At 45.5% G+C, this 14780-nt stretch overlaps 2 protein-coding genes and 1 pseudogene across 2 annotated transcripts; all 3 read left to right on the top strand.

The window, feature by feature from the left end:
* The first annotated feature begins 948 nt into the window (after positions 1-948).
* On the top strand, positions 949-2260 carry LOC133885865 (uncharacterized). Its single transcript, XM_062325628.1, has one exon. The coding sequence runs from the start codon at positions 965-967 to the stop codon at positions 1886-1888; it is 924 nt and encodes a 307-aa protein (XP_062181612.1). The 5' UTR covers positions 949-964; the 3' UTR covers positions 1889-2260.
* A 6862-nt stretch (positions 2261-9122) lies between these two features.
* On the top strand, positions 9123-9419 carry LOC133885866 (general transcription and DNA repair factor IIH subunit TFB5-like; annotated as a pseudogene).
* Positions 9420-10660: 1241 nt separating this feature from the next.
* On the top strand, positions 10661-12143 carry LOC133885864 (cysteine protease XCP2-like). Its single transcript, XM_062325627.1, has 2 exons — positions 10661-11591; positions 11686-12143. Exons 1-2 carry the CDS (start codon positions 10713-10715, stop codon positions 11899-11901), a joined length of 1095 nt encoding a protein of 364 aa, XP_062181611.1. The 5' UTR covers positions 10661-10712; the 3' UTR covers positions 11902-12143.
* Positions 12144-14780: the final 2637 nt, after the last annotated feature.

A 14780-nucleotide genomic window follows, 5' to 3' on the forward strand; every position in this document is an offset into this window, starting at 1 on the left:
TGTGTTACAGTGGGAGTGGACAAATTAAGGGCCGTCCTCCAATGCTGCACTTTTTGTCACCGTGCCTGTACCTTGGGATCTATCAATGATCAGTCCCCTCCGATCCAAGCAAGGAAGGGATGTGGAAACTTGTTGACCATTAGAACCGGTTAAGGGAGATAAACAAGGCACAGTGCACGTCGATAAGTAAAATTAAACAAGAAAGCTGATGATTTAAAATACAAGATTTCCAATAGATTATATTTACAGGTTGTCTGCTTCTCTTGCTGTTCCAATTCAATTAGTGTCGCTCCCTCTATGATAAGGTTTGGACATTTCATCATCTGACACTGTGGTGACTTTTCAAACTCAATTTTATTTCCTATCATTGATATACTCCAGTTAAAAACTAACTAGAGATACTATGTGTTGCAGGAAATTCAGTCAATGTGCAGCCACTTTCATGGATCCAATGCATGCATCAAATTAAGAAACATGCCCAGATGCACATGAACACAAGAAGCACTTTCGCTTTCACACAATACAAGCTAAGACTGATATCAGTTCAATCAAATCAAGCAGCAATGAACTAATTAAAAAGGATACAAACAAGAGAAACAGAACAAATAAATCCGAAATCACCATATATACTGCTAGCTATTAATCATTGAAAGAGGAAGCATGATCCATACATGCATATATATGCATGTATCCAACCCATCAAACACATGAATCCAATGCAATTATGCATGCATTTTGCCTGTCTCCAGCTGAGCTCAGCTGATCGCATCGATCGAGCTCGATCATCACCCACCCTATCATGCATGTTCATGTCAGTCGCCGCAACCACTTCTCTCCTCTGTCCACGCACTATATAACCATCTCTTCTTCTCCCCTGCGCTCTCTCTCTCTCTCTCTCTCTCTCTCTCTCTCTCTCTCTCTCTGCGCTCGCGGGCACATGACGTTAGTTGTCGCGGCTGTAGCCATGCAGGATCACGTGGCCTACATGCACAGGAGCGGCGAGCAGCCGGCGCCGTCGTCGTGCGACCTCGCCGCCGTCGACGACGTCCCGGTCAACGGCCACAAGCCCGGCAAGGCTGTCACCGCCTCGGTGTACCGCGCCAAGATCGCAGGCCACTCGCGAGTGGTCACCGTGTCCTGGTCCCGCGACCTCCTTTCGCACGCCTTTGCAATCGCGATCTCCGGGGCCGATGGGGCCGCGGCGGAGTGCAGGGTGGAGCTCCGGCCGTGGCAGTTCTGGCGGCGCGCCGGATCGCGGCGCATGGAGCTCGGCGGTGGCGCGTCCACCCCGGCGTCGGTGCGCGTGCTCTGGGACCTCCGCCGCGCGCGGTTCGGCGCGGGGATCCCGGAGCCGCGGGGCGGGTACTACGTGGCCCTGGAGGTCGCCGGCGAGGTGGTCCTCGTCCAGGGGGACATGCGCAAGGACGCGCTCCGGCGCGCGGCGTGCGCGCCAGCGGAGGCCGATGCCGTGCCCGTGGCGCGGCGGGAGCACGTGTTCGGCCGGCGGCGGTTCGCGGCCAAGACGCGGTTCCACGACCAGGGCGCCGTGCACGACATCGCCATCGAGTGCGGCGGCGGCGGCGAGGGCGGAGACGCCGACATGGAGATGACGATCGGCATCGACGGCGAGGACGCGGTGCAGGTGAAGCACCTGCAGTGGAAGTTCCGGGGCAACCAGTCCGTCACCTTCAGCCGGGCCAAGGTGGAGGTCTACTGGGACGTGCACGACTGGCTCTTCAGCGCCGGCACGCGGCCGGCGCTCTTCATCTTTCGCCCGATCGTGCTGTCCAGCGCGTCGGCGCCCGCGGGAATGGCGGCGGGGCTGGTCGACGGGGCGGTCTCTACGACCGGCTTCTGCTTGTACCTCTACGCGTGGAAGCTCGACTGAGCTACCTTACCTGGCATGGATCTGGTCTGGTACCATTACTACAGTCTACCACACCATGTTCATCCAGATTGTCTGTCGCGATCGAAGATGTAAATTAAGTTGAGTAACAAATTTTTTTCCTTTGATTTTGTAATTCTGATCAAATATATAACTATTCAATATAATTCTTCAAACAGGCCATTGCCACTAGCTAGTATTCTCATTCCTGTTGCAGCGTTCAGCGATAAGAGAGCTCACAATCACAGCCTTTCACCGAAGATGCTCAATTGCTCATAAGTGGTTATGCAAAATCTGATAAGCTCCTGTTAGACAGGATGTTGACTTTGTGCTGTATATATGTAGCAACATAACTATGTACGTGTACATGATATGAAACGCTGTAACTTGTGCAGAATATAAATCATCGACAGTGAGAGAGATAGAGATCTTAATGCTACTTGATTAGGGATATGCATGCATGATATGAGAGAGAGAGAGAGAGAGACTGGTGCTCTGCCATGCAATGTGTTGGGTGGGAGGCACATGGGTTGATGAGAGACAGAGAGTGGGTTCCAGTGCTGGGCTGTGCTGCTGCTGCAGCAATTGTGGACTGCCTCACTCAGTCTGACTGACTGATCCAAGCAAAAGAAAAACAATGCCACCGCAAAAGGTGACAGATTGGATCCATCACCCTAATCTTCTTGCCCCACAGTTGATTACTTTTACTTTATCATTTGCCAATTCACGTTATTAACCTAGCCAGAGCATCCTATGTGATGTCCCCACTTCTCACCACTGAAAACATGAGATACATAACACAATTAATTTCACCATGAGATTTCTGTGAAATTCTCGGCTTGATTTTCGACAGAAATAGAGCAAATTTAGATACATAGAGAAAACATATTAATAGTGTGATGAGCTTGGGTTTGTGATGTGCCTGTCGTGAGAAAATTGCAAGGCTGTGTTTTTATTTGTTTATGTTTGTGTATCGCCCAAATGATCGAGTGTGTTGATGAGATGCCAAAAGGCTGTAAGATTCCATCATGGGAAAACAATGAAGGAAGATGCATAAACAATGTTCATCCATTTTGTTGCTTTGCTACCAACTTAATTGCATCTGTTGGATAGCTGGTGCCAACCAAGGCTTTGTTAATTTGTTAAAAAAAGGCTGGATTATACTAATATACCTCTGGTTGGTGCCATTTGTCTTCACAGTATTTGTGCAATGATACTGCAAGGATACTAGCAAGGATATTAGCCAATTCATTTACATAATATATATGCACTGCAAAGAGATTATATTCTGATTGGTGCCACCTGTCATAATTAGTGGGAAGGCTGTTTTATTTTCGCCGTTTCAGTTAGTAATTCTTTAATTGGCTTTATGAAAATCAAAACATAACAAAATATATGTCAAAAGTGCCAGGCATGCTTAACTATATATAGCTGAAGCTACACCCATAAAACAAAACGAGAGAAAACGACTGCATGGACGATTTATTTTTTTAATCTGAAGAATTCCCCAAGCAAACATTTATGGTCTAGCCAAATCTATGTTTTGTTGAAGAATGTGCCAGGCATGCTTTAACTATTGCCAAAAAAAAAAAAGGTGTAAGCATGAAGGAATAAAAAATAAAATGGGAAACTTATGAAAACTTTTCAATTCCACGAATATGATGAGGACCAAACAATTCAATGCTTTTCGCTCAACCAAACAAGAATATGATGGCAAACTATCTGCATGAAGGTGTCAAACATTGTTTTCTCAAGAGTAGTTTGGATACAAAGATATTTTTTCTCTCAACCCTGAACATGATGAGGACCAAACAATTCAACGTTTTTTTTTCAACCCTGAATTCCAGGACATAAACTTATGAAAAGAAGAAAAAAAAATAGCATACAGTTGGTCAGTCGCATCCTCATTGCCCTGATCAAAGCTGCGCTACCGCTGTTATTTCAATCTTTCTAAACAAAACACCTTTCTTTGTTGTAACATATGCAGTTTCCTGACAGCCGAATGGGTTCCTGCATTTCTTTTCTGCTCTCATGTTTCAGAACCGATCAGACTTCACATTAGCTTGGTCAAAATGTCTGTTAGTTGCATATTCGGTATTGTTTGGACTCTGCAAGTACCCACAGTTTGAATTGAATTCCACAATTCGGATAAATTACTAGCTTGTTTTGCTTCCTCTCTGAACAAAATATTATATAGTGAAACTAGTTACCCAGTCCAGCAACCGAGAGGGATCAAGCAACAAAATCAACATTACATTACATTACAGAAGAAGAAGGATTAAAAGTACCAAGCACGCATCAAATATATACACTGCGTATTTTAGATTAGGCTTGTGATTCAAGATATTCATGATTCCTGCAAGTTTAATTTGATGCTGCTAAAGGTGAAGTAGCTAGCATGGAAGTGCGTGAAGCTGTCTTGTTTAGTTTATACTCCACCATGCATCGATATGCATGCATGGTTTGTGCCCGGGATCAGCGGACAGGGGTCCCTTCTTCGCTTGTGATGGATTCCAGCAACCACTACTACCATTTTATTTCCCATGTGCATGATGCATGGCCAACCTGGTTGCCTTAGGGCATGTTTGGTTTTCCATATTAAGAGTTTTTGCTTGTGCGTATATTTTCACGGAGTTCTTTTGGTTATCTGTATATACTATTTCTCTTTACATATGCAGATGTATTTCTCTTTACATATGCAGATGTAATTATACAGGTAGATATGTCGAAATCAAGCTGCATCTGCTACAGTGCTATAACAGACCCACTCGTTAGTCTCGGGTACAAGGTCACTGCATCCGCTCATACAGACAACCAAACATCTTTATATAGTCATTGTATCCATCCATATAGATAATCAAACACTTTTTTTTTCAGAGTTACTGCATCCGCTCAATCTGCTTCTACTCGTCTAGGATATACGCTGCAATTCTTTAAAAAAATCATGCGGATAACCAAACACATCCTTATCGCCTGCTCAGATCAAATAAATTCAAATGGACATGTATATATGGACTAGGTAGCAAGAATCCTTAGCAGCATTTCTTCTTACTGCTACATTATTACAATGCAATGGATAGCTAGCTCGTGCATGCTAGTCTACAACATATGATCCCCAATGCAATGACATGTAATGTAAACAACCCAATGCATATGTATTACGTAGGCATTGACAATTTGGCATGCTTGCATGTTGCTCCAAGCTCAGACTAGTCCAGTTTACGCAACCTATGATCAGCAGCAATTCAGCATACAGCTAGCTTGTACATGCACGCATGTCGCCATATCAGATGGACTACATATTGTACATGTCTTTGTATTCTAGCCTGTATTCGATTGGCATGATGAGAATGTATAAATTGCATACATTTGTGGGGCCTATTTTACATATTTTTTTGATAATGTAAAGAAAAGATTGAGGATGCATGCTTTTTCTTAGGATGCCTTTGGCTAGCCGCCAAGTTAATTTACAAAATAAGTGTGGTGTGGACCATTTGCTACACGTCGCCCTGCCGGCCCTTTTTTCAAGCTTTCAACACAGCAGGACTCGATTTTGTGGGTGCATGGTTATCACGAGATGTGCCTCGAAAACTCACAGTTCTTCCAACAGGTCCCAGCATCCATGGCGGACACAGCATTAAGCAGCTCCCGCTTAAATTCTTGTTTTTTAAGGATTTTAATGGATCTAGTATTTTTAGTGAAGTTACAAATGCACAATCACTGTTATATCTCCGCTTAATTTTTTAGACTAGATCTGCCCAGCATCATCACTCTACTTGTTGTAATTCAATAAGATACTAACAGTAGTAGCTTCACTTGAAAAAGAAAAGAAAAACAGTAGGCCAGGAAGCACCTTGGGGTGCGGCGACAGAGTGCTTTCAGTGGTAAAATTTTGAACCTATGAGATAGGGACTCACTTGCATTTGTGCAGTGTATGGCCGTGGCCGTGGGGGTGGGGGTGCGTCTTCGATGTAACCAAGAAGAAAAAAACACTAGTAACTTGGAAGGAAAAGTCCCCCATGATTCTGAAGAAAATTTCAGATTCGTACTGCAGAGTCAAAATGCGAAATCAGGCTGTGTGGGTCGCGTCGTCCGTGGTTGGACTCTCTGGTGTGTGCTGGGTGGGCCGCAAATATAAGAATAAATCTACTGCGATTTACATGGCTTGGTCTCAGACTCAGTAATTTTAAAATTATAAATATTTTACCTTTAGTAGGCTTCACATTTTTGCCGCTCCAAATATTGGTTCATAGAATTACAGCTCAAAACATTGTCTCTTTGATTCCCTTGCCATTATGCAATTTTAATTTGATTTTTTTTCATCTTAGCCCTGTAAGAAGACCGTTTAAACGTTAGGATTGAACCAATTGGCTGGACTAAGTTAGTTCTCATCCATCTTCTCCCCTCCCCTATCGTGGCACGAGAGTGCGCCTCTCCACCGCCTGCCCTCACTCCTCTCCGCCACCGAGCGCCGCATGCCCCCGCTCCTCTCTACCTAACTTGTGGTTTGTTGGTAAGAAACCCTAACTAGATACACATTTTCCCCAATTTTCTAAGACTTATTTGTTCTGAGATATAAATCTCTTTATTATCTGCTTCTATGATAAATCAAATCCAATAATTTCTAAAAATAAAAGAAAATTGGGTGTTCCACTAAGGTAAACACCCATGCTAAACGCTGCCCCCGCACATAAGTCGATGACTTCACTCTAATTTCTCTGAGATATTTAGCTTAGTGTTGGAGGAGCCATGGCCCTTATGGCCTGTGCAAAGCTCCGCCACTGCTAGGGATTAGAACGCTGCTGAAATTATGTGCACAACTACATGAGAGATATTATCTGGCTGTATAAAGTTATCAGCATATTATGTGTATACGGTTCTCTTTTTGTGTGAGATCATGTGTACTGAAAAAATAGTTTTATTGTGAAATTGGTAAAAACGCAAAGTGTTTTAGTATTATTACATGTGACGATGTGCATGTGTTTGATAATAGGTTGCTTGTATATGCTTGCGATAGCGTAGTGATATTTGCGTTTTGATATGTGAAATACGCTTATGCTGGTGATGTTGTGTAGATTGACGTAAGTCAAGTTTATGATAACTTGTACTCAGAATTAGATATGCTCGTGATAGCATAGTGATATTTATGTTTTGATATGTGAAATATGAGGGACGTTCGGGCTAGTGAGCGGTATACGTGAAGATAATCACACTATGAGACGTACATAAAATTGTATGAGCTATGATGTAGTGGAGATAGATTACACCAGAAGACGTATATAGGAGATGTACAGTTTGTGATACAGAGAATTGCGTCACAATGCGTGTGACGTGGAGAATTATTTTATGAACATGCATGGATTATTGTATGCTATGGAATAAAGGAAAATAGGCTTGCATGGTAGTTCATAGTCTGCCTGCAACTGAGCTCATGTTTGTTCGGTTGTGGGCCTGGAGTGTGGACTCGGCCCAGCTGCTGTGGCGTGCGCCCAGGAGGCCATGAGCTCAGTGGGCTGGTGGATCGAGCGCTTGCTGGCACAGCGGCCTGCAGTGGTGGGCCGTAGCGGCCCATGCCAGGCGCGGGCAGGTGAGCAGCCCAGCGCTTGGCTGGCGGTTCGGTCCGGAAGCAATCTAGGGTTGCCGTGAAGAGGAACGCTTGTTGCCGTCAATATAATACACGGGAACAGTAGTCGACGGAAAGAGAGAGAAGATTAGAGAATTAATCTAGGGTTTTGTGAGGAAATCTTTTAGGATACTTTGAGATGCATCTTGAGAATCTATTCATGCAATAAAGATTAAATGTCATAAGTTTTCCTTCACGTTCTTCGTTTTTGTCTTTCGGTAGATCTTTTGATCGTTCGGTCCGATTTGCCTGGGTTTGATTCTAAAACATGAAGCTAACTTTTTGAATAGTTTGGTTAGTGAGATTGCTGTAATTCTTGCATAATTGTTGATTTATTATTTAATCTATTTTCGTCATCATCTACCACAATATACTTGTAAAATTCATAACTCTATTTCTAGAATCCGATTGACTTGATTTTTATGGGAATAATTTTGAATCGTGTTTAGTGACTTGATAGCAGTCTAAGGCAATATTTGTTTGCTGCTTCTACTTTTGGTTTCTCTGGTGCCAGAATCCCAAACAAACGAGATTGCTGAAAAGTGGCTTCTGGCTTTGAGAAGCCTACTTTTTTTTAAAAAAAAATTAGAAGCTGAGAAGCTAGTTAAGAGTAGTTTTTCTGAGAAGTTGTATACTGAGAAGCTAGCTGAGAGTAGTTTTTCTGAGAAATTATGTGCCGAGAAGTTAAAATTTTATTGTAAAAGCTAACAGCTAGAATCTAAAAGCAGCAAACAAAAATGCCCTAACTAAGACATTATTTGTTTAGACTTTTATTGGCTTCTACTTCTTAGAAGCTAGAAGCTGAAACAAACATCCTACTTTTGCTAACTTCTAGCTATGATTTTTTAAAGTAAAAAAATAGTTTTTACTACTACAGAAGCCTGAAAAACTAGAAGAAGTATGGATGTGCTTGTTCTGGAAACAGACTTCTAGATAAGCCACAGCTTGTAGATGTCTAAACAATCAGGGTCTAATTTCGAGATTAAATTGAATATTTGTTTGCGGTGATTTTAAAAGTTGAATTTAGCTTTCGCAATCATTCACCCCTTTAAATATGTATTTTTCGCATAATCGATCCTACATTTTGTATTTCCCATAGAAAATGATACAAATACTAGCAAACAAAGAATAAAATGCCATTATCTTCAATGTCTGAGCATTCATTGTTAGTCACAGTTGCTCAAAAGCAGACATTGTGCTGGTTTGAATAATGTACAAATGGGCTATTTCTCGTAGTTACATATGATTTCAGTAGGCCTGAAAATTATATTCAACATCCCGATGTCCTGTAGTACCATTATATTCACGATGAGCATGGTTGGTTTAGTTTGGTTCTTTTGTTTCAACTACACCTCATAATCCTTTCACATAATAAGGAACTGTTTTTTCCCCCATTTGCATCTGGTCTTCTTTTTTAATCATTTTCCCCTCTTCTGTTTCGAAGGTCACCACAGTACCATCTTAGAACACTGTCCCTTATCTGATGTATATGCCTGTTTGTTGGGGTTGGATGTTGCCAAAAAATTGCAGTAATTTTCCTGCTTGCTACTCCAACTGACATTTTTGCGTTTTTTCCCAATCAGGTAACTTTCTGTTGTCCAGAGCACAGAAAAGATGGTTAATGCAATCAAGAGGTTGTTCATCTCCTGGTAAGCTTATGATAAAATTGAATTCAAAGTTTTGTTTTTGTTTTTCTCCTTTTGAAGTTCTTTATAATTCACACTATGTCATTCCTTGTTTCTTTCAGTGATGCACCAATGGCGCAGTTCATTGTTAATCTGAATGCTTCAATGCCTGCATCTGCACATGCTTGAACCTACGCACATATTTGTGCAGCCTCATGTGGCAGAAATGATCAGAAGTAAGATAGCGGAGTTCAGGGACCAAAACAACTATGAGAAGCCGCAGTGAAGGATAATTCTATCCTGCATTTTCAGTGTCACCCTCCATTCAAAGATATCTTCGGCTCATATCTGTGTAGAACTGTTATAGAATGGATGGATGCCATGTCTTACTCGTGTTTTTCTAGAAATAATAATTGTTTAGTATCACAAAATAATGTGACTTGTTCTGTCAATGGATTGAGAAGCCTTTTACTTGGTAGTAGGCTGTGCATTCGGTAGCGCTGATTCGTTGAGACTGCAATTTGAAGAGAGTACACTACATCTTACCTGCATTTCTTTTGTGAATTCTGATGTTGTATGAACTTTTTTATAAGATCCCTGAATAGAGGAGCCGAATAGAAGTTTCACCACAAATATATTACACATTCAAAGTTAACAGTTTGAATTCAGTTGAAAGGTGGAATTCGGCCACTGACCACTTGAATCATCTATGCTTGTGCGTACAGATTACATAGGACAGGAGCCTTTAACCTCTTAAGAACCAATTCATCTAGATTGCTATCATGAATATTAACCTTCATAGAAACGTTTCCTGACATCGGTCGCTTGTTTATATATACTCCATTAGGAACCAAAGAGGTAAGTTAGTGTTGGCTTTTTGTACGTGTGGCCTGCAAGAGATATGAGTATGCTATGTACAGAATGATTTATGCACATGACACAATATGATGAATTTGATGCCCCTGTTTCACTCCAAGTAGCAAGTGTGGTCCAAGACGAATTCATTCTTTATGAAATAGAAAGCACAACTATATATGTCACTGAGCCTGAAAAAAAAAACTGCACTGAGATAATCTAGTGAAGTGTGAACAGATACAGAAACCATTTTTGTGTACCATCTTCAGCAGAGACACGAAGCATTAGCATGGAAAGGACCTCATACAATTGACAAGGATGGTTCATCCATCGGGTTGCAGGTTGTTCGACGTACACTTTGTTTCAGTTCAGATCTCAGATGCATGCCTGATTGTGGTTGCTTTCCCTGAATGAGTTCATACGCACTGAGATTTCTCTGGACTTTGCAGCCAACCAAGCAATGCTCTCTCTGCACCCGGCATGCTTGGAAGCAAAGTCTCTCAGAGACCAAAGCTTGAAGCTTTGGCATGATTCAGGAAACACTCATGGCCGGCGCCACATTTTTCATTCTCTTTTCCAGACTCCTTCGCTTTGCTTCCAAGTGATTACGCACCAGAATGATGAGTATATATACATGCATCGTCTCCTACGATCTCGCAATCAAACGCATCCCCTTCTTCTCCTTCCTAGTGAGCAGAGCACTGAGCAGCAAGAACTGATCAAAATGACTTCTTCTGCTCATCTGATGAGCAAGCTCTCCGTTGCTGCCATCCTCCTGCTGTGCGCCGGCGCGTGCCTGGTGGAGGCTCGCCCCCACAGCGACTTCTCCATCGTGGGCTACTCACCGGAGGACCTGGGCAGCCATGACCGGCTGATCAAGCTGTTCGAGGAGTGGGTGGCCAAGTACCGGAAGGCGTACGCGAGCTTCGAGGAGAAGCTGCGACGGTTCGAGGTGTTCAAGGACAACCTCAAGCACATCGACGAGATCAACAAGAAGGTGAGCAGCTACTGGCTGGGGCTGAACGAGTTCGCCGACCTCACGCACGACGAGTTCAAGGCCACCTACCTGGGCCTCCGTCCCAGGAGCAGCAGCAGCAGGGACGACGGCGCCGTCTCCTCTGGCAGCTACTTTAGGTACGATGGCGTCATGACGGACGATCTGCCCGAGGCGGTGGACTGGAGGAAGAAGGGCGCCGTGACGGAGGTGAAGAACCAGGGGCAGTGCGGCAGCTGCTGGGCGTTCTCGACGGTGGCGGCAGTGGAGGGCATCAACCAGATCGTGACGGGGAACCTGACGTCGCTATCGGAGCAGGAGCTGATCGACTGCAGCACGGACGGGAACAACGGCTGCAACGGCGGCATCATGGACTACGCCTTCTCCTACATCGCCGGCAGCGGCGGCCTGCACACGGAGGAGGCGTACCCGTACCTCATGGAGGAGGGCGACTGCGACCAGAAGGGCGGTAGCGAGCAGGTGGTCACCATCTCCGGGTACGAGGACGTGCCGGCCAACGACGAGCAGGCGCTGATCAAGGCCCTCGCGCACCAGCCCGTCAGCATCGCCATCGAGGCCTCCGGCAGGCACTTCCAGTTCTACAGCGGGGTACGTGCCAATCCACTCGATCATCCATTGCTGCTGCTTCACGTACTTCTCCTATGGATGATCATTGATCAGTTCTCACTCAACTGCAACTCAGGGCGTGTTCGATGGTCCTTGCGGCGCGGAGCTGGATCACGGCGTGGCGGCGGTGGGATACGGGACGAGCAAGGGCCAAGATTACATCATCGTGAAGAACTCGTGGGGCTCGCACTGGGGCGAGAAGGGGTACATCCGCATGAAGAGGGGCAGCGGCAAGCCCGAGGGGCTCTGCGGCATCAACAAGATGGCATCCTACCCGACCAAGGACCAGTGATCCATGCATGCATCTGCATCAACATCTATCACCGAAAAAGTCCGCCCGGTTTTTTCCCTTTGTTTAATTTCTGGATCGAGGAGGAGGAGCGAAAGGCACTCAAGAACAGCTAACTGTCTGCGTTTCGGCGCGCTTGGTTGAAATGATGGATGAAATAAAGCTTTAAACTTGTTTGGCTGTGGATTTGATCATTCTGTCTTGCTGCTGCTGCTTTGGCGTTCAGTAATATCTATGTGAATCAACATTTTCTTTCGGTGCGGTAGTATATGTACAAAATCGATCATTTTTATGCACCGTACGTACGTCCACGAACAGCTCCAAGCAGGCACGACGTCAAGCAAAAAATAAGCAACGATTTTTTTCACGACTTCGATTACATTACTGTCACCTGGAAGCAGGAATGATTCAGTTCAGACGTTCAGTGAAGAATTTGATGTGTAGTATTTCCCTCTCGGGAGAGGAGAACATGCATGTGTCTTTTTCGAAGAAACAAAGAGGAAAACATGCATGTATGTGAAGTGTGGACCAGAGATAAGTGTGAGCATGTGTAACAGGTCATCTGCTCTGACCCGATATCAGCATCAGGTACCGTACTCTACACAGCACTTAGTTGCAGCTGCAGGGACCAACAGTACGTCCAACGCAATGTTCATAAATTTTTTTTAAACGATGGCAAGAGCATTAGTGGATTTTTTAATAAAATAAGAGAATTAATTTAGTTTATAAAAAAACTAGGTCTAAAAATCTTATAACCGAATGATTAAAAGGAATCGGCATATAATCTCTAGACCATAATACAATCTCAACTCGAAATAGAACAACGCTCACACCAATTAGCACAACCAGACAAAAGATAAGGCTAACATAACTCAACTCACGCGCTAACTGTGCAATGCCATTTTGGCATATATTTGCACCCCTGTACATGCACATACACATAAAAAAAAAAGAAAAAAGAAAAAGAAAAAAGGGGCTCGGCCGACCCCTTCCTTTTGGCCAGCCTGGCCCGGCTCCCATCTCTCCTCTCCTTCTCCCAACTGGCCCAACCCATGTCCGGTTCTCCGCCTTTTTCCACGCCAGGTCAGCCCAGCTGGCGCCCTTCCTCTCTCCCCCTCGCTCTTATCCACTCGCCCGACGCCCTGTTCTTCTTCTTGTACGCGCCGCTACCCGCTCGCCTCCTCCTCCCACGCCGCACCGAGCTGGCTCAGGTCGCTTGCGCCCGCACCTGAGCCGCTCTCTCCTCCCCCCCCCCACTCTCTTCTTTCCCCCGCTTTATGCTCCCTGGGCCGGAACGCCTGAGCGTGCCGCCCCAGCCGCGCTTGCGCCGTGCCCGAGCCGCTCGCCCCTCTCCTGCTCGTGCCGCCACCTCTTCCGCGTGTAGCGAGCGCCCCTCTTTCCTCTCTCCCTCTCTGAGCAGTGGACCACCATCGCCGGATTGTTTTCCCCTAACCAATTCGTCCTCATCCCCAACCGGAATATACCGGGATTCTCTCCCTAATCCCAATTGAGCTCGTGTTTATCTCCTCTCGGGGGAGCCCCGTGCCGCCACTATAAAAGCAGGGAGGGGTGCTTGAGGGAGGGGGATCGATTTTTTTGGACCTCGGTGGAGTCTTGCTGCGCCGAAGCCGTGCCACCAGGTGTGTTTGTCGAGTAGCTGTGCCTTCCCCTCCCCGCTAGCAAGCCTCGCCATCGGCAAGGAGAAATCGACAGGAGCCCCTGCTGCTTCTATTGCACCCACGCTCCTTGGGACGTGCCTCCGATCCGTCGCCATCATCATCATGTCTGCGCCCCAAGGTGAGGCCCAGCTGTGATTTCCTTCCCCTCTGATGCTCTATGACGTCCGGCCATCGTGCTGTGCATGTGCCGCGTCGCTGTTGGCCCGAGTCCGATCCCTACATGCAAATCGGGAGCGGCAGTCCAGTGCGATGTGCATGCGTGTGGTTGCTGTGCTGTGCTTGTCCCCGGCCTTCGCGCTGTGGTGCTCTTCGCTGTTGTGATGTTGCGTGTCCGTTGGCCAGTGATGAAAAGCTGAGACCCGACCGCTATAGCTTGCCTGTGTGCCTGGCCCTCGTGCTGATGCCCTGTGTGCTTGGCCTTCATGCTATCGTGCTCGGAGACGGCCAATGATGCTAAAACTGAGGCCCTCCTTCCCCTTCCTGTTCTTACAAGTGATGATGGCCAGCCTTCGAGCTGTGGTGCTGCTGCGCCTTTGGCTCATTGTGGTGGCCCTGCTGTTATATATATGGCCGATCGCTGCGATCCCTCTGGTGGTGCAATGTGCTTGTTACTATCCTTGATTATCGGATAAATGTGGGCTGTTCCCCTTTAGCCCCATGAATTCTGATGTCCATTGATGGTTGATTGTGAAGTATAAAGTTTGATGATCGGTTGTTGAGGCTTGTTTACTTTAGCCCTTTTGCCATTGTTATTTTCTGCTGTTTCCGATGGATATGGTACTAATGATTTTGAGTTGGCTATGTTGTGATCATAGTCCCTGGTGCTTAGTTTTGTTAAGAACATATTATGTCTGGTGAGTGTTGTTGGCTAAGTTGTGCATGTGGTTCCTTATCAATTGTTGAGCAATTTGTGGCATGTTGATATCTTCTGCTATTACTAATCTTCCTCAGTTGTTACTGATTATATGCTCTGACGATGGAAATGTGGCTTGATCAGGGTCTTGCCCTTCTGTCATTTCGACTTTGTGGCTTAATACATGTGCGGTTGTCCAGTCATGCTGATCACAGAAAAAATATATATGCCATTGCGGCAGGAGCCTTCGTGGCCTAAAAAGTGATCACCCTTGCCTTTGTGGCCTCCGCCTTTGTGGCGCGTTGCCTTCGGACGGCCAATGAGGATAAGCCCGAGGCCCGAAGAGTGAG

Source organism: Phragmites australis, chromosome 11, assembly GCF_958298935.1.
Source record: "Phragmites australis chromosome 11, lpPhrAust1.1, whole genome shotgun sequence".
Taxonomy (NCBI): Eukaryota; Viridiplantae; Streptophyta; class Magnoliopsida; order Poales; family Poaceae; genus Phragmites; species Phragmites australis.